The sequence below is a fragment of the Sorex araneus genome, chromosome 9 (assembly GCF_027595985.1).
Source record: "Sorex araneus isolate mSorAra2 chromosome 9, mSorAra2.pri, whole genome shotgun sequence".
Taxonomy (NCBI): Eukaryota; Metazoa; Chordata; class Mammalia; order Eulipotyphla; family Soricidae; genus Sorex; species Sorex araneus.
Window position 1 is genome coordinate 58,512,687 of NC_073310.1, and position 18,788 is coordinate 58,531,474.

The 18,788-nt window shown below is 43.7% G+C and overlaps 1 protein-coding gene and 1 non-coding gene across 6 annotated transcripts in view; one reads left to right on the forward strand and one right to left on the reverse strand.

Moving 5' to 3' along the window:
* Positions 1-18,788, reverse strand: part of MLLT10 (MLLT10 histone lysine methyltransferase DOT1L cofactor) — a 116,077-nt gene that overhangs the window by 22,950 nt on the left and 74,339 nt on the right. For all 5 annotated transcript variants that reach the window (XM_055147189.1, XM_055147188.1, XM_055147186.1 and 2 more), the window contains one exon: positions 5,313-5,491. In XM_055147189.1, coding sequence (XP_055003164.1) covers positions 5,313-5,491 — 179 coding nt within the window. The remainder of the gene's footprint in view (positions 1-5,312; positions 5,492-18,788) is intronic.
* Positions 3,964-4,064, forward strand: LOC129399047 (small nucleolar RNA U13). The gene has a single exon (XR_008626891.1). It is a non-coding gene; the product is annotated as a small nucleolar RNA U13 (small nucleolar RNA).

The following is an 18,788-nucleotide window of genomic DNA, read 5'->3' on the forward strand; positions in this document are numbered from 1 at the left end:
TGTTAATTTGTAAGGTCAGACCTTGCTAGGACAGTGTACTTGTATTGTAAGTTAATATCGTCTTTCTCCTCTCTTATGTCTTTTGAATAGTTTACTTTAAAACAATATCCTTTTGGGGCTGGAGTGATAGAACAGCGGGTAGGCGTTTGCCTTGCACGCGGCCAACTCGGGTTCAATCCCCAGCATCCCATATGGTCCCCTGAGCACCGCCAGGGGTGATTCCTGAGTGCATGAGCCAGGAGTGACCCCTGTGCATCGCTGGGTGTGACCCAAAAAGCAAAAAAAAAAAAAAAAAAAAAACCCAATATCCTTTTTGTATGTACAAAGAAAGACATTTATTAATATGGTTTGGTGGGGCTGGAGCGATAGCACAGCGGGTAGGGTGTTTGCCTTGCATGCGGCCGACTCGGGTTCGATCCCCAGCATCCCATATGGTCCCCTGAGCACCGCCAGGAGTAACTCCTGAGTGCAGAGCCAGGAGTAACCCCTGTGCATTGCCAGGTGTGACCCCCCCCCCAAAAAATATATGCTTTGGTAACTTGGGATTCAATTGGCTTCAAATATTATTCATTGCTGGGCATCTGCTTTCTCGACTTAAGCCTCAGCTGCCCTTACTTCCTAGCACCCCCAAAAGCAGGGTCCCGACGAGGGACGGGACGGACCCAGGGCAAGTGGTGAGTTATGAGCTACCCTGGCATCGAGATGGGCCTGGACAAAGCGCCTAATGCTTAACTATATGTTAAGAGCTTGGTCATGGACATGCCATGTCATGATCCAAAAGCAACAACGAGACTAGGACCCTGCTAGGGCTAGGAAAGACTAATCTGGCCTGGGCACTGTAGTCTGAGATCGAGGTGACCCCAGGAGAGCAATTCTATAAGCTTAATGCATCTCTTGCTATGTCCATACAAAATGATTTATAATATGAATACTTATATGTTAGTTGGACAAAGAGAGGGGAAACACACCCAGGGGATTCCCCTCTTGGGCTGATGTCCTGTTGAAGGAGATTCTGTCCTAGTGAAAGCATCCCCTAAGGGATGGAACTTTACCCCCTATTGATTGTAACCACACCTATGCATAAGCCCTGGGCCCTCAGAGAGGGGGCTGGGGGCGAGTGCTGGGGAGTTCCAGAGAAGGAGAATGAAGTAGGATGGGGGTGGAAGAAGCAGGAGGAGAATCAGAGGAGAATGGAGATGGGAATGGAATAAACTGCGATTGAGACCAACCATCTTGCCTCCGTTCCTTCCTTCGCCTGCCTCATCATCGCCATCAACCTCCCCGGGGTGGGGAAGCGGCTGGAGACTACCAAACTCGGGTGGCGGGAGAGACAGCACCGCTGAGGTGCTCCTCGCCCCTTTTCTTTTTCTTTTTTGTGTTTTTACACACCCAGCAGGGCTCAGGAAACCATACGGAATGCTAGGGATCAAACCCAGGTCGGCTGAGTGCAAGGCAAACTCGCTACCCACAATACTATCATTCCAGCTCTGTTCTCTGGTTTTAATTTTATTTCTTCTTCCAACTCTCATCTCCCTAACTACTGTCCACGAAACAAATCCCTTTTGTTTTCTTCCCCGACCCCACACCACCCGTTTTTGGACCACATTCAACTCCTCATGCGTGCAGTGATCCACACATATCCCAGGGACCAATCGCAAGTAAGTGGGCAGTGAGCAGGCGCGTGCCTCCCTGCTGGACTATCTCTAGCCCCCTGGGAAACAATCCTTAACACAGCAAGGAAGTCAAACAATCCTGTCTGTTTTTCCTAAAACCAAGGGCAAAAGATCACAAATGACATCTGGATTTTTATCCTTCTGGTCCCAAGGCATCAATAAAAATTAAGTTTTCAGCAAGGAAGAGTAAGAACATACTCAAGCTTAACATTTTTATTCTCTCCATTCTATGTTTTTATACTATCGACCAGTTGATGTGGTGACTTCTAAATTGTAACTATTTCTATAATTACTTTCTAAATAATAAGAGCCTTAATGTAAGTCTTTTTTTTTTTCAGCAAAGTACATGTATAGACACAGAAGTCAAAAAAGCACAAATGTTACTATCTAAGCATGGCAATATATTATTAGAAAATAAGCCAATAAGAAAGTTAAACAGAAACAAGCTTTAGTCATTCTGAAAAGAAAGTTCAATTATCACATGCTCCCTATTTTGAATGAGATTAAAACATTTAGTTGATTCTAAGTAGTTTTCAGCCCTCTCCTCGCACTTTATAAAACAATCATGCAAACTGTGTACTCAACACCACGCTGTCAGGCAGTGAAATGAGGACAGTCTGCACTGAGGCCATCTGAGAGGCGGCCCAGCGCCGTGGAGGCGCACAGGCAGACGCAGCTGTGTCCGCCTGCGGTGTGAGTCTGAGGACGGGCCGTGTTTCAGAGTCTCCTGAAACACGCGGGGAGGACGAACAGCACAGAGCGTAGCTGGCCTGGATCCGGGATTACTTTCGATTGTAATTTCTTTGTTCCTCAGTTGAGTAATCCCGGATCCAGGCCAGCTACGCTCTGTGCTGTTCATTTTAAAAAATATTACCACTGGATGGGGCCAGAGCATAGTACAGTGTGAACAGCATTTGCCCTACGTGTATTGTATAGCTGGCACAATCGCGAGATCCTGAGTGCTGAGCCAGGAGCATCCCATGAGCATCACTGGGTGCAGCCACAAAACAAAACAACAAAATACCACTGAAGGGCCCAGAAATATAGTAGGAAGAAGAGCATTTACCTTGAACATGGCACCACACTGGTCCCCCAAGCATTGCCTGGAGTGATTCCTGAGTGCAGAGCCAGTAGTCAGATCTGACCACCATGGGATATGGCCCAGAAGTAATGATAACGATGATGATAATAATTTAAAAAAACAACAGCATAACTATACCGTTCTCTGTAGTGACTGTTTTTGCACTGCTCCAATGGAAAAAAAAATACAAACCTTGGGGCTGGAGTGATAGCACAGCGGGTAGGGCGTTTGCCTTGCATGCGGCCGACCCGGGTTCGATTCCCAGCATCCCATATGGTCCCCTGAGCACCGCCAGGGGTAATTCCTGAGTGCATGAGCCAGGAGTAACCCCTGTGCATCGCTCGGTGTGACCCAAAAAGCAAAAAAAAAAAAAAAACCTTGCAGCTGTGCTTGATGTACATCTTCCAGAAAATATTAGAAAAGCATAATAAGTGCATCTATTCTAAGACCTTGTCATGGGAATCACATGCAAGTATATTAACTTGCCAACAAGCACTTCATTCTTTTATAATTAAATGCTTGTCAGTATCATAGTTTTGGACCAAAAAAAAAATTAGAGAAATCAAAATTAAATAAAAATAATTTGGAAATTAATTTTTGTTTCTGGTGCTGGGATAAAATTCAGATCTCCTATATGCAATACATGTGCTTTTATGCACTGAGCCACGTACCCCAGACCCTAAAGAGTTTGTACCCATTCCCCATGGTGAGAGAAGGGCTCTGCTGGGCAGAGTGCCATTCATCCATTCACTATCAATTCAAATCATTCCAGATTAGGACTGCTCTCATCTGAGAGGAAATTCCCAGCTCTGTGCAGGTGATGGGTTGTACGGGAGCGAGGGCATGTGTGACTGCACATCCTGATGTGGTCCCCACCACCCAACAGTGCCCCGAGCACCGCCAGGAGCGGCCCCCAGCACCGAGTCAGCAGTCGCCCTCAGCGACTCAAGGGTGGCCCTAAAATCAAATCAAAGCACAAGATCATTCCATGTCCTAAAGCTTCTCCTCTTGGGCGGGGGTGGCCGTCGTGCTCAGGGCTGACTCCTGGGGCAGCTCCGTGAACCGTGTGCGGAGCCGGCATCAAACACAGATGATGCCAAGCCGGCACCCGGCAACTGGCAGAGCAATCTGGGCCAGGCTCCGCTTCTCAGAACAAAGGAGGGAAACTCCCTCTCCAACTTTTTACCAGAAAGCCCTTTCCTGTCATCAATCCCTATCAGGTTCATAGACACGATGACTGGATGTTCACATGTCTGGGTGACAAGTGCCTCCTTTCAGTCTCATTACATCAGCGCGGGACTCATCTGACAGGGGAGAAAACTCTTTTACATCATTAGGCCAAACTATGAGCTCCAGACTTGAGGGCGGGGTTGCTGCTCGGGGGTAGAGAGCATGCTTGGGCACAGGAGACCCCGGTTCAAGCCCCAGCATAGCAGAAAGCAAAATTCTGAAACTGAACATCAGCTGTGGAGAGCACATAGCCCTGAGGCCTTGCACACCACCAACCAGGGTCCGATCCCCAGCATTTCATACAATCCCTGGACATGCCAGGGAGTGACCTCTGTGCACAGAGCAAAGCCAAGGGCAATGCCAAAACAAACCAAAGAAGAATAAAAGCTCGGTGTCGATGTGTACCTTTGACCTCTCATAAATGGCATGTCAAAAGTTCTACTATTTTTACAAACATGGTGTTTGGGGAGGTGCTTTTAGGGACCATGGGGTACTGAGGACAGAACCAGGGCTGCCACCGACCTTAAAGGAAGTGCCTTACTCTGACAGGAACCCTCTGCCAGCCATTTCCAGTTGGGCACCACACCCACGGGTGCTCAGAGGTCACTCCTGGCGGGGCTTGGGGCCATTCGAGGTGCCAAGGATGGAACCTGGGCCCACTTGTGCAAGGCAAACACCAACCCGCCGTACCACTGCTCCAGCCCTTTAATTCTTTAGCCCTCTACCCTGCCCCGAGTTTATAAATTTCATAAATTCTCGTATGAGAAACCCCATTTTGCTTCCTTTACCTTTAATCAAATTATTTTGATTGGGGGAGAGAAGGGACCTGGGGAACCCCCATAGTGCTGGGACTACATCCAACTGTGGGCTTGGGGGTCACCCTGCTAACACTGGGGGACCATGTGGTGCCCTGAGCTCAAGTCGTTGAGGCCTCTCCAGGCCCAAAGACTCACTTTTGGTTTGCTTTTCGTCCCTATGAATTACAAAGTTCGATGGTTGGGTTTCAGGCAAGGGGTGTTCCAGCCCCACTCCCTTCACCAGCGTCCCTCTCCCCATGTCCCCAGCCCCCCGCCTGCTGGACAGTCACTTCACTGATAGATTATAGGCGCTGTGGTTTCCGTTACTGTCTCTGACAGGGTTGCACGCTCAACACTGCACCGCGCGTCAGCCCCCACTTCTCTCCACCACTGTTTTCCCGGTGTCCTGCCCCCCATACCCGCCCCGGCCCAGCCAACACCCCGAGCGGCCAGCAGCTTCTATTGCCTTCGGGCATTTGTCAGGCCCCTCTTTAGAGTGGCAGCCCTTCTGCGTTTGAGCTCCTGATTTACCTGAGTGGTAGCGACAGCGGGGGCCGCGGCGGCCGCGGTGGATGGGGAGAGGGCTCCCGCGGGCGGCAAGTGCCCGGAAGGCTGCTGAGGTAAATGTGAGCTGGAGACAGGAGTGCTCGAGCCTGAGCCAGACACTACATTTGGAAAGGACACTGCTACATCACTGCTGTTATAAATACCTGCAAGAAAAGAACGCTGACGTCAATACGCTACAAGGCAGCGGCAAAGTTCCTCACACACAAATTAGTAACTTCGGCCATCCACATTTCCTCGGGGTCCCTCCCCAGCCACACAAGGCATTTCAGTGCTGATTTAAAAATATTAGTAACTAAATATCAAGCTTTCCCAAAACACTGTCTAAAAGCAGTGAAGTCATCTTATGCAACAAAAAACAGTATTCCAAACAGACATCACATCACAAAGTGCTTTTGAAAAAAATAACAAGGGTTTGGGAATTCGTAAGAGCAAAGGAGCAGAGAATGGAGCAGAGTTCGTAAGACCTGGCAACCCATCCAAAGCACAGACGCATGGGCCAGGAACTGAGGGGACGGGCACTGCTGAGGGAGTAACAATCAGTGTCCACAGAGCAGTCACTGCAAGGAGGGGCAAGGGGGGGCGGAGACTGAAGAGCGTGTTCAATGGCATCATGCATAAGCGTCAGAAAGATGAAATGAGGAAGAAAAAATCGTTTATAGAAAATTGGATAAAAAGAAAATGGGGCAAAGAAAATAAAGGGTAGGGGCAAAGACATGGCAAGAAAGAAGTGCTTGGCAGAAACCCTCCAGAGGCGGTTCGGCCCTTAAGGACGAAGGAAACAGCAGCCAGAAACCAGAGATTCTCAGTCAGGGTTGCTCTGGGGTGCACAGGAGACATTGGACACTATCACGGGACAGTTTGGGGTTGTCAAAACTAGGGGGTACCTCTGAAATTTATGGGTGAAAGCCAATGATCCTGGCAAACACCTTGCAGAATCCCCTGGCCTGTACTGCTCACAGGGGGAGGCTGGGGAACAGAGCACGAGAGAACAGGCCGAAGCAGCACGCGGTCCAAAGGAATCCTTCAGGGCGGGAGGTGACAAGGACTAAGCACAAAGATGGAGGCACTCGCTCTGCATCCCAGAGACCCACCTTCAATTCTCAGCACCCTCTGTGGCCCCGAGCACTGCCAGGAGTGATTCCTGAGCAGAGTCAGGAGCACCACAGGGTGTGGCCCCATACCCTCCCCATACCTCTGCCAAAATCAAAGTTATGCCTGGCACTGGACAACAGCAAATAAAAAGCTTCCCTTCCAGAAAGAGCAGGAGAGCTTCAAGTTCTGTATTTCTTCAGCTCCCTTAGACCTCAGGTATGATGGCGACAAGCACTAAGTTCACCGAAACCTCATGGTATTTTTCATGAAAAACTCATCATTAGACTGTTCTTACACTCTTACTCCATTTCTATGTTTTCCAAGTTTTGTTTTCTTCCATTGGGGGCGGGGGGGGGGGGGGCGCGGCACACATCCAGTGGTGCTCCACACTCAGGAATCACTCCTGGTGGTGCCAGGGGGACCATGTGCCACGCCAGGGAACAAAATAGGTCAGCCACATGCAAGACAAGAGCCACCATGATTTTAATCAAACTGTGAGGCCCTGGACTTGACCCCCAGCACCAAAGAGACACACAGACCGAGAGACAAGCTCACAAAAGAATAAAGCAGGAAAGTATTCAAAAGAGAGAAGAAAAACAGAAACAACAAAAAAGTGTGTGTATATATATACACACATAGCGCCTTAATATAGTAGAGAAGAACAGTAGAAAATAAGGTCAGATAGAGATGAAGGAGCAGATTTCCTAATTTCCTAATTGTAAGCCATGTAGAATTATTTGAAATTCATGCTAAGATCAGAGGAATGACAGCAAAAGCAAATAGCAAATCACTTTTTCCAAAGATCACCCCTCAGACGGAGTTCGTAGCAAAAGAAGTGCGAGGGAAAAGTGGGGACGAAGGCCATCAGGAGGCCACTCCACAATGCAGGCAGCAGTGGACTTCTCAGAGGCCACAGGGACACGTGTCAAAGATCATCACAACTACACCCGAGGGTCACAGCATCTTTTATAGGAATGATGAAGGAAAGGGATCATGGATGAATCCAAGGTTTCTGACCAGTGATTTTCCAATGCCGCTTAGGGTCTACTGAGCTAGTAAAGGGGCTGATGCTAAGGCACATGCTTGGGGGCAGCTGGCCCGGGTTCTATCCATGGCACCGCGAAGGATCACTTAAGTACCACCATGAGCGACCCCTAAGCTCCACTGGGTGTGTTCCCCCCCAGAAAAAGAGAAATGCCATTTACCAAAGTGACAAAATGTGAACAAGAATAGTGAATCTCTGTGAAAGAGAAAAGGAGCCTAGAACAAAGTAAAAGGATGGTGAGTTGATGAGAATTTTGTGAAATAACTGAAATCAGGGGGAGAAAAATAAAACTCCGAGAGCAGTGTCACAGAAGCCAAGATAAGAGAGGGAAAAAAGGAGGAACCGTAAGCTGTGTAAGGTGCCGAAAGGCCAGGAAAGATGCTAAATACAGGGGCTGGAGCGATAGCACAGCGGGTAGGGCGTTTGCCTTGCACGCGGCCGACCCGGGTTCAATTCCCAGCATCCCATATGGTCCCCTGAGCACTGCCAGGGGTAATTCCTGAGTGCAGAGCCAGGAGTGACCCCTGAGCATCACTGGATGTGACCCAAAAAGCAAAAAAAAAAAAAAAAAAAAGCTATAGCTATACAGACTGAAAAATGTACAAGAGATGCAGACATGGCGATCCGAGAAGAGTCTGAGCATGTTCAAGACCAAAGCTTTTGAGTGTGCCCCAATGCAGCTGAATTAAATTGATGTATGTATAAGACACCATATACCTGTGTCCAATGACAGAAGCATCCGTGTTCACCAACAAGAATCCCTACTTTTCAAACTACTTGGGAGGCCAAAACCAGTACCATATCAGGTCGCTAATTCAGCAGACAAACCAAAGTAAATTAATGGAAAGGTCTTGAAGAATATGTAATTAAGTAAATTATCAAGCCTTATAAAGCTTCCCTTACCAACATCCGCAAATACCAAATACTCTTTTCTAGAAGTTAACACAGTGACAGTAACTGCTCCCTTCTCATTCCATGTGGGACCCAAAACAATTTTTTTTTAAAAAAATCAAAGTAGCGCTCCTGACTATTTAAATCTCAACTGCTCACGAACAAGGGCGGAAAATGGTCACACCTTACGGTCACACCTTATGGCAATAATATTAGGAACCTATTTAGTCTGGTTTACCTAGTCCTGGAAATGACCTTAATTGTTCTCCTTAGAGGCATTGGATAAGGTTTTGGTTTGGAAAGGGCTTTTGATTCTGAGCCATATCCTGTGATGCTCAGGGGCTACTCCAGGCTCTGAACTTGGAAATAACTCCTGGTGGGGCTTGAGAGACCATTTGGGATGCCAGCATTGGCCATGTGCAAGTCAGTGCCCCTAACTGTGTATTATTGCTCTGGCTGCTCAAAAGTTCTTAAGAGATAAAATAACAAACTAATATGCATAAAGAGATGAGTGTAAAAAAGGGTTAAAATTACACAGATAATTTCAAGAGAAGATATGCCATACCATTGTTTGTTAAGAGTGGGCAAAGGTAAATTGTAAAAGAAGGTAAAGAAACATAACAGAGAGGTGTCTGAGATGGCAGAAACAGGAGGGCAGAGAAACAGAAGAAATCTCTGATGGCAGAGAGGCTAGAGAAAAAGGAGAGTGGACCAACTCCAGCAGTCTGCAGAACTGGGAGACGAGTAGGTTTTCTCTTCTGGAAAGGGCAAAAACATGCACTATATTGGGGATGTGGAAAATGAGATCTGAACAAGAACTATGGCCACGTGTGTAACAGCAGTGCCGAGCACTCTGTACCCAGCGTGTTTCACGGCAGCAGAAGGAACGGCCTGAAGGCCGCAGGGCACGCTGTGCACGGGGCAGCCGGGTCCCATCGGCGCACTGCGGGAGCAGCTCCCGAGCACACAGGGTGAGCCACCCCACCCGCAAAATACAAAACAAACAAAAAGAAACACTGCCTGGGAGACAGTGCGAAAGGTTGGAGTTCTGTCCCCAATACCATACGGGACCCCTGAGAACCACCAACAGTGACCCACCAGATGGCCTCCAAGCATAAGCCAGGAGTGGCACCCAAAAACCCCACTGGATCCAGACAGACTGAAAACCAGGAGCCAGCCCGGGGAGAGCTCAACTGCGGAGGGTGCTGCTTTATGTGAAATTACGGCTTCATCCCCAACCGGAGAAATTAATTGAAGTCTGTGAGCGAGGAGATACGACATTTTCACTGCTTTTCTGGTTGAGGGGGTGGGGGTTGGGGAGGAGCACAGGGAAGCCCACAGGGCGGGCAGCAAACGTGGGCCTCCTGCCTCCTGCCCGCAGAGCGTGCGCTCAGCTCTCTCGGGCCGGCCCCGAATTAGTACCGCTAACCACCTACTCGGGAAAGAGCAGGAAGGGCACTGACACAAACATTTTCTCCCGGCTTTTTTAGCTTAAGAAAATTAAAAGGTAGGTTTAGTGGGGGAGAAAATGGTTAATTAAAGCAAACAACATAATCTTATTAGATATGGCAGTCACTAAAACAATTTGTCATTCTTCATTAAAGGTTTTCTATGATTTAAATACAAATAGAAGTAATGAACACATTTATTTCTATAAAATAAAGATAAGAAATAAAAACTACACTCAAGCCTGTAATTTTAACATAACCTATGATAATTTTGTCTAACATTTTATTCTATAATTACTCATTTATATCTGACTCTACCAATTAGAATTTAACACCATAAAACAACCATACAGTCAGAAATTGACGGTTCTTTGCTATGTACTAGTCTTCTATGCTATAGGTATGTACACACGCACACACACACACACACACATATATATATATAATTGCTTTATATTTAGTATTAAGAAAATGTATCACACATACATTTTTACATTGACTGCTGAGCCTCCTAAATATCATTTGAGAATCAAATCCAGGAGGTACACCCAGCAATACTCAGGCCTTATTCCTGCCTCTGTGCTCAGGGTCACTCCAGAAGAGTGAGCGGGTGTGAAATGTGGTGTTATGAATCAAACTGAGGGCAAGGCAACACCTTACCCACTGGACTGTCTCTCTGGTCCAGATTTTTGTTTTGAATAAAAGGGGAAAAATAAAACAAGCTGACCCAAACAAAGGTTGAAGACAATGTAGAATTCTTTTCAGATAATATTCGGTGTGACTACAATTGTTTTTCTATCGGATAAGTTCTCCAAGCTACATCAAGATTAATTTGAAACTGAATCTTGGGGCTGAAGCGACAACACAGCAGGTATGGCATTTGCCTTGCACTTGGCCAACCCGGGTTCAATTCCCAGCATTCCATATGGTCCCACGAGCACCACCAGAAGTAATTCCTGTGCATAAATATTTTTTTACTTAATACTAAATATATAAAAAAAACTGAATCTTTTTTGAACCATGTTGAAGTTATGGTAAATAATTATAAAGTTAAGTTTATGCTTGTTCGTGTTATCTGTCATTTTGGTCTCAAGAAAGGTCATGTTTAACAAAGGGAGGAGGGGGTTCTGGGCTTCGGGGCTGCACTTGGCAGTGCTCAAGGATCACTCCAGGCTCTGTGCTCGGGCAGGACCTGTGATAGTGCTGAGGGGATAATATACAGCCCTGGGGACCGAAGCACAGTCCCCTGCATGAGAGGCCAGTGACAATCTCTCCACTCCATAATTTTCAATTTTTAATAATCAGTTTCTAAAACCTAGCACTACAGATCTGGAACAAGAAATTAAGAGGTGACTAGGATGATAGAATTGGTAAGATTAAATGTTAAAAAATTACCTAAAATGCTTAGAAGTCAGTATAATTTTTTCATTACAATTTAAAAGTGAATAGTCTAACAAGATTATTAATAGCATTACCATTTACTTAATTTAAAACTAAGTCTTAAAATTCATCTCTATTCATGCTGATTCATTCACTGAATAGAAATTCCAGGTTCTGTCTCTTTCCGTTTCAATGAGAAGCCTATAAATTGAATTTGTGTTGAAGTAGTTAACATGCATACTGAAAATTACCTCTTCTCCCCAGTGGCTGATTCACCATCCAAATGTTATTATCCTCTATGTTTATCACTTAAGAGTATTTGAAGGCTATTTTCCAGGATCCTATAGTGATCTCAGAGACCAAGTAGTCCGGAAGCTTTGACTCACAAAGAATCGTTACTGTCTTTCTACATATTTATGCATGCAAACAAATGAGTCTTAAACTGCTTAGCAATGCAATACAGTAATTCCTTTCTACACAGGATAAACACTGCAACGAACAATTACATTTGGTCCAGAATCACAGTCCAACCGGCGCAGGCCGTGCTCTGCAGCAGGAGAACAGGTGTGATTCCCTGTGAATGATCCCTGGCACCATCCTGGAGGGACTCACCTCTCACTCAGCCAGGAGCTGCCTGGAATATTGCCCAGGGTGGCCCCCAAATACAGGAAAACCAAAAAACAAACAAACAAACAACCTGTATGTTACTTGGAATGCAACAATTTACTGTATGAAAATAATATACCAATTAATCATTTATTGATAAGAATGGGAAGAAAGGAAAAAAATTCAACTGTGGTGTGGTGCTAGAGACTGAATCCAGGTTGCCGTGTGAGGCTGCCCTACCCCCTGTGCTATCACTGCAGTCTCAACTGTAATTTTTTTTTTAAATGAGCCCAGGATCATCTAGATTAATGGTCCACAATCTCCACACTGCTCACAGCAACAACATCGCCTTCCAGTACTATCTCAGTACTAGTTCTGGTTCCCAGCTTCTCAGTGCATCCCTGAAATGAAACAAGCCAAGTAGTTCCCCACAAACTATTCTGACAAACCTGAGCAGTATTCCCATTCATGGAGAATGTGCGCCCCTAAAATCAATTAGAACTCGTACTTATCCTCGATCCCATAGCAGATCACTATGAATAATTGGCTGACTTTGTTTCCACCGTCAAATGAGATTTGTGTAATGAGCATGGTCATGGTAAACTATAAGCACTATAATTAAAGGGAATTTAAAAGCATAGTAAATGGGGCACAGAAATCAATTAGCAATATACTGCTGTGAAAATAGATCTAAGCTCTTTAGCTTCTTTAATCTACTATTTCAAATTTTTATTAAAAGTGAGAATTGCCAAGACAAAGAAGTAACTTTATTACAACAGCCAAGAACAAGTTACTACTCTGAGGGAAATTAAATTGTTTAATGCAGTCTGATTTCCAGTAGAAATAAGCATATTATGAAAAATATGTGAAAATGAAACTTATTCAAGGACTGTGGAGCTACTGACAATTTATTCAACAAATACTTATAGGATCTACTAAATGATGAACTTAAGTGATGAAATAGAGCTCTGAGTAAAATTCAGCTCTTACTACAAATAAGTTTGTAGTCTGATAACCCTTGTAAATAAATATATTAAGAGCCTGGAAAGCATTAGAGCAAAACCTCTATCAGAAGCAGAAAAATGAAAACAAGATTGATGATCGTTAGTTTTTACTGGTTACTATAAGCCTTTTAAGTAAACTTACCCTAAATAGGTGAGCTACACTTATAGTATAATATCATAAAATCAAGACTATCTTCATCACGCTAGCTAGTTCTGAGGCACAGCCATAAGTCTGAGTATTAGGAAAAGCAAAGCCCTAACTTCACAGCTACTATTTTAAATTTACCATCCATGTTTCTTTACAATATGTAAATTGCTACTTTGCCTAAGCAATCTTTTAAAGTTTCCCATCTTTTTCTGTTTTCTTTTTCCTTTGTTGGAACAGTACTTTCAGTGTTATTTCTTTCACTTGTTTTTCCAAAATTTTTCTAGTCAAGGGTGCTTGCCTCACACATGGCACATCTGGGTTCCAATTCCCTGCATCCTATATGGCCCCCTGAGCCTACAAAGAATAACTGATAAGCACAAAGCCAGGAGTTACTTCTAACTCCTAAGGTGTGTGTGTCCCCACCCCCCCAACGCAAAATAAAAAAATTTAAAAAATCTGATCACGTAAAATTAATCCCACTGAGGTAATTTTTTAAAACTACGTGAAATGTTTTCCAAGGTATTTTCTCTTTGATATTTTTTTTCTTGCTGAAAATCCCATTTTCAAAAGCATATGGGATAATATACAAACACCCAAATAACTACCACCTAAGATTCTCTAAGAAAATCATGAAATTAAGATGAAACTCTTAGCCAATGACAAACAGACCAGTGTTTTTGTCACTTATGAGGGAAATGCAAGTGGAAATAGCAGAGAGGGTGGCATGAAGAACTGGAAGCAACCAGTGTGAAAGGGATGTGCTATAGAAGGGCGCCTCCCGCCCCGCTGGGAGGAATGTCCTCTGGGTCAGTCCCAGCAGGAAACTGTATGCAGACGTTGGGGGGTGGAGAAAGCAGAGGATGTGAAAACTCCTGGGACATACAAGCAATTTTCATCTGATCCAGAAGTTTCATGACCCCAAAATGTTATTCTTGACATCTACACACACACACACACACACACACACACAAAAAAAAAAAAAAAAAAAAACCCTTTTATTTGAAAAGCTACATGTAAGCTGACGTTCAGTGCAGCACTGAGTCCCATGAGCAGGATACGGAAACCGGCCAAAAGCCCAGAGACAGGTGAGTGGACAAAGTCCCTGCACATATACAGAAAGGAACACGAAACAGCTCTAAGGAAAGATGAAATACTGTGCTGTGCTTCACCTGCAACAGACCGGACAGGGTCGTGTTAAAAAACTTAAGTCTGAGGGAGAAAGTTAAATAGCAGATGGTCCCACTCCTCTGTGTCCCGTAGAGATTCGAGCCGAGGCCATAAGGAGCATCTCACGGCAAGTCCCTGGCTGCGCTGAATAAACCGAGACAGCCCAGCACTGCCCTGCATGCAGCGCGGGAGCGTCTCGGGGCCGATGGTGGTGCTGAGGGTGCTGTAACTTTGTACCTCAACCCAAATACTTTAGCACTTGTGGAACCAGGTTACCTATCACTACAAAAACTTTTAGATTTTTTTAATACGCTAAGTAAAACTTAAAAACACAAAATCTATGATTATCAGTGTACATTACTTCCTTGGTCTTCATATTTAAAAAGTCTCAACTAATGGAATTTTTGTTTTGTTTTAATTATCATCTATGTGTGAAGTTTTTTCCTCTCTGGAGAAGCCCATGTTCTCTCCTGATCGCTCCTCCTTCCCTTAACTCCTATTTCTCTAAATTTCTTTCAATAAAAGTTATTTTGTGGAGCCACACAGAGTGCAGTGGGTGGGGTGCTTGCATGCCTTGCAGGAGGCCAAGCCAGGTTTGATCCCTGGGCCCCCCTACGGCTCCTGAGCCTGGCCAGCACTGATGCCCAGGCACAGAGCCAGGAGAGAGCCTTCAGCACCAAGGGGTGTGGCCCAAACACCCCCACCAAAATATACCAATTCTGCTTAACTTTTATTATTTTATTTTTATTTTTTATTTTTATTTTTTTTGCTTTTTGGGTCACACCCAGCGCGATGCTCAGGGGTCACTCCTGGCTCTGCACTCAGGAATTACTCCTGGCCGTGCTCAGGGGACCATATGGGATGCTGGGAATCGAACCCGGGTCGGCCGCGTGCAAGGCAAACACTTTACCCGCTGTGCTATCGCTCCAGCCCCCAACTTTTATTTTTTTTAAAGTTTCACCAATATGAGACAAGCATGATTAAAACACATGCCACAGAAACAAAAACAAGTGTCTGAAGAGGGGTGGGGAGAGAAGCAAGCACCACAACACCGTGGTCACAGACGGGAAGCCATGGCAAAGGAGCCCAGGGCACAGCTCAGAAGAAGTCACGTTTACTTGCCTTGCATGCACAAGACCTGGGTTCAACCCCTGGTACTGCCCCCCCAAGTTTAATTTCATTTTAAGAACATGTGGGTGTGTATTAGATGCCAATAACAAAACCTAGCCTTAAAAATGATTTACACACCTCCTAAAGTAAAATCATCAGAAGAGTCGTGACTGGCTGGCAAACTAATGACTCCTTCTCTCAGAGACAGCCGGCCTTAATGTCCAGCACCTGGAGTGTTGCTTTACATGGTGAAAGGTACTACACAAATGTTCTCGCATTAAGCACCCTGAAATGGGGAGATTATCCCGGATTGTCTGGGGGAGTCCAATCTAACGATGAGAGTCCTGCTGATCTTTGAATATGAGAACAGACCCTTGAGAGGAGCCCGCCCAAGACTGCCGGCTTTGGGGGTGGAGGAGTGTAACACCCCAGGCAGGAAAGGCAGACAGCTCCAGAAGAAACAGAAGGCAAGGAACAAAGCCCGACAGTACTTCAAATGTTAACCCGGTGAGGGCCAAGTGAAACTTCTAAGGGCCATGTGAAACTTCTAAGCCACAGAATAGTAAGGCAATAAATTTATACAGTTTCAATTCTAAGATAACTTGCTACACCAGCTATAGAAAAAAAATAAAAGATTTTAAGTTATTCACTTTCTACCCCGAGGAACAAGTCTTAAGGTTTTTGTTTGATAAATCAATAAAATATATATAAAGCTAATAGTTGGTATGCCAAAATAATAAACCTTCTGCACTACTAGTGGAAATGTGTACTGCAGTTACTTCCCAAAAATGCTCTTTTCTGCCTAAAATAGGGCTTCAAACAGAGTAATCACAGACCCCAAGTCCAAAGCAGCTTACTGACAAATTCAAAAGCAGGAATACAAATGTCCATCAAAGGCAATGCATAAACAAGACAATGGTACATATGTACATATACACAATGAAACATTATTCATCCTTTAAAAAAAAAAGAAATTGGGGCCAAAGACATAGTATAGAAAGAAGGGCATTTGCCTTGCACGTGGCTGGCCAGGGTTCTATCCCTGAGCGCTGCCAGGAGTGATTCCAGAGTGCAGAGCCAACAGTAACCCCTGAGCACAGTCAGGTGTGGCCCAAAACAAAAGAACAAATCTTTAAAGAAACTGAAAAAAGAAATTAACACATTCTAAAAAGCAAAGCTTCTTAAATTTCCACTCAGAAAATTTTTTACATGCGCCTGGGTATATTGGCACATAAATTAAGTATACAAAATACACTTATAAGATAGGCGGCTCCAAAGGCTGGGTCCTGTGCTTTGGCTTAATCTCCTGTATACCATGTTCCCCTGAGCGATCTCATGTATCCTGTCAATAGCATGACCACCACAACTGGGAATGCCCCCCAAACTCAAACAGGGATACAAACATGTACTGACAACAAATCGTAAAGATACATCCACTCTACTCATGAGGTATCTAGAATAACCAACTCCATATAAACAGATAGGAGAAAGTTGGGTATCAGGGCCTGCAGTGCAAAAGAGAGAATTTTAAAACTTCTGTTAATGACTACATTTCAATTCTATAAGATAAAAAATGTTTCGGAGACTGACAGTAGACAACAGTACTATATTTAATACTCCTAAACTGCACATTTAATATTTCTAAATATACTAAACACTGAACTGCACTTTAAAAATGGTTATGAGGGGCTGCAGTGACAGCACAGTGGGTACAGCTTTTGTCTTGCACGCGGCCAATCCTGGTTCGATTCCCAGCATCCCATATGGTCCCTTGAGCACCATCAGGAGTAATTCCTGAGTGCACAGCCAGCAGTAACCTCTGTGCACCGTGGGTATGACCCAAAAAAAAAAAAAGTTATGAGATAGTAAAGTTTATCACAAATATTTTTTTTTAAAGCTAACACCCAAGAGAAATTTTTGGGTGTTAAAATCTCATACACAGACTTTTTTTCTTGCAAAGTCCAAGAAACTACCCCCTCAATTCACCATAGTTGAAGCACCACTTCTTAACCTAATCTATACTTGTCCTTAAAATAAAAATATAAACCTCATTACTTATTTTATTTTTCTCCATTAGGGATAGAAATAGCTCACTGTACTATCACAAGAATTTCTCTCAGAACTACACCGCACCACAATTCTTTGGGCATCGCCAGAAACTGCATGCAGAGTCTCACATATGCAAGTCATAGCTAACAATTAGCACACCTCAAAACCAAAAATGTTAGTACAAACTGCTCAACTAAACTCAAGACATTACATACAAACAGCATGACAACTGACCCATCAAATTAATGCAATCCAAGTACGAGTTCAATTAATAACAAAGAGCTCACATGGCAATTCTCTTACAATTTTCATGATCATTAGCTTCTTCCTTTCTACCTGAATGTGTATCATTTTCAAACTTGCAGCATGCTCCCAAATTCTAATATTCCTAGAATTTAGGAGCAAATCTAAATTTACCCATATAAACTGAAAAGGATGCTGTTTCTTTAGTTTTTTCTATTTCTTAGCCAAAAAATAACAGATTCAGTTTATTCAAGAAAACTTCCATTGCCATTTCCTCTAGATGTTCAAAAATTTCCTATTATGTGGAGCATTCATTATCTGACTCCCCAGCTGTAGATTACACAGAGAATAAACAGTTAAATAAATGTACTGTTTAATAAACTGATTACTGATAAAACAGATTTCCCATACTGACCAACTCTGTGTATGCTCATCATGCCATTAGATGTGCTGCTATGGATTTATAAAAATCTGACACCAATAAACCAAACATAATGCAAATCAACCACAAATTTAACTATATTAGCAAGGTATGCAAGATTTCATAAAATTAAATAAAGACTTGTTAGAAAATCTTAAAACCATATTAATAACTAAAAATCAACAAAGATGACACTAGATTTAAAAGTATCTTCTTCTAATATCAAGGATTAAGGAAAACTCTTATTTTCAAAAATAACCATCCTTGGGGGCTGGAGAGAGAGTACACCATGTAGGTCACCCGCCTTGCAGCAACCCAGGACAGATCCCTGGAATCCTACCTGGTCCTGGGCACTGCCAGGAGTAAACCCTGAGTGCAGAGTCAGGACTAACCCCTGAGCATTGCCAGGTGTGGTCCAAATATTTTTTCAATAAAACAACAACAAAAAGAATCTTTATAATTATACTGTTAAAATGCAAAATTACAGACTTGATTTATACCCTGATTTCAGAACCCAACCCTACAATTACAAGTCCACTATAAAAACTCACTTTGAAATTAAACACATAAAAGGTTATTTTTCACTGATTAACTATCTGGAACATAGAGTTAAAAATAATAAAGGTATTTATTTAAACAGAAAATATACATTCCAAAATAGTAGAAGCAGTCACAGATTCCTGATTTTATACCAGTTACTATCTACATTGTCAAAAGAGAACACGATAGAATGAGAAGCATTTGCAAAAAATAAATAAATAAATAAAGAGAAAAGACTTTCATAATGTTAGAACAACACCATTATCATTTTTCCTTACAAAGCAACAATAAAAGGC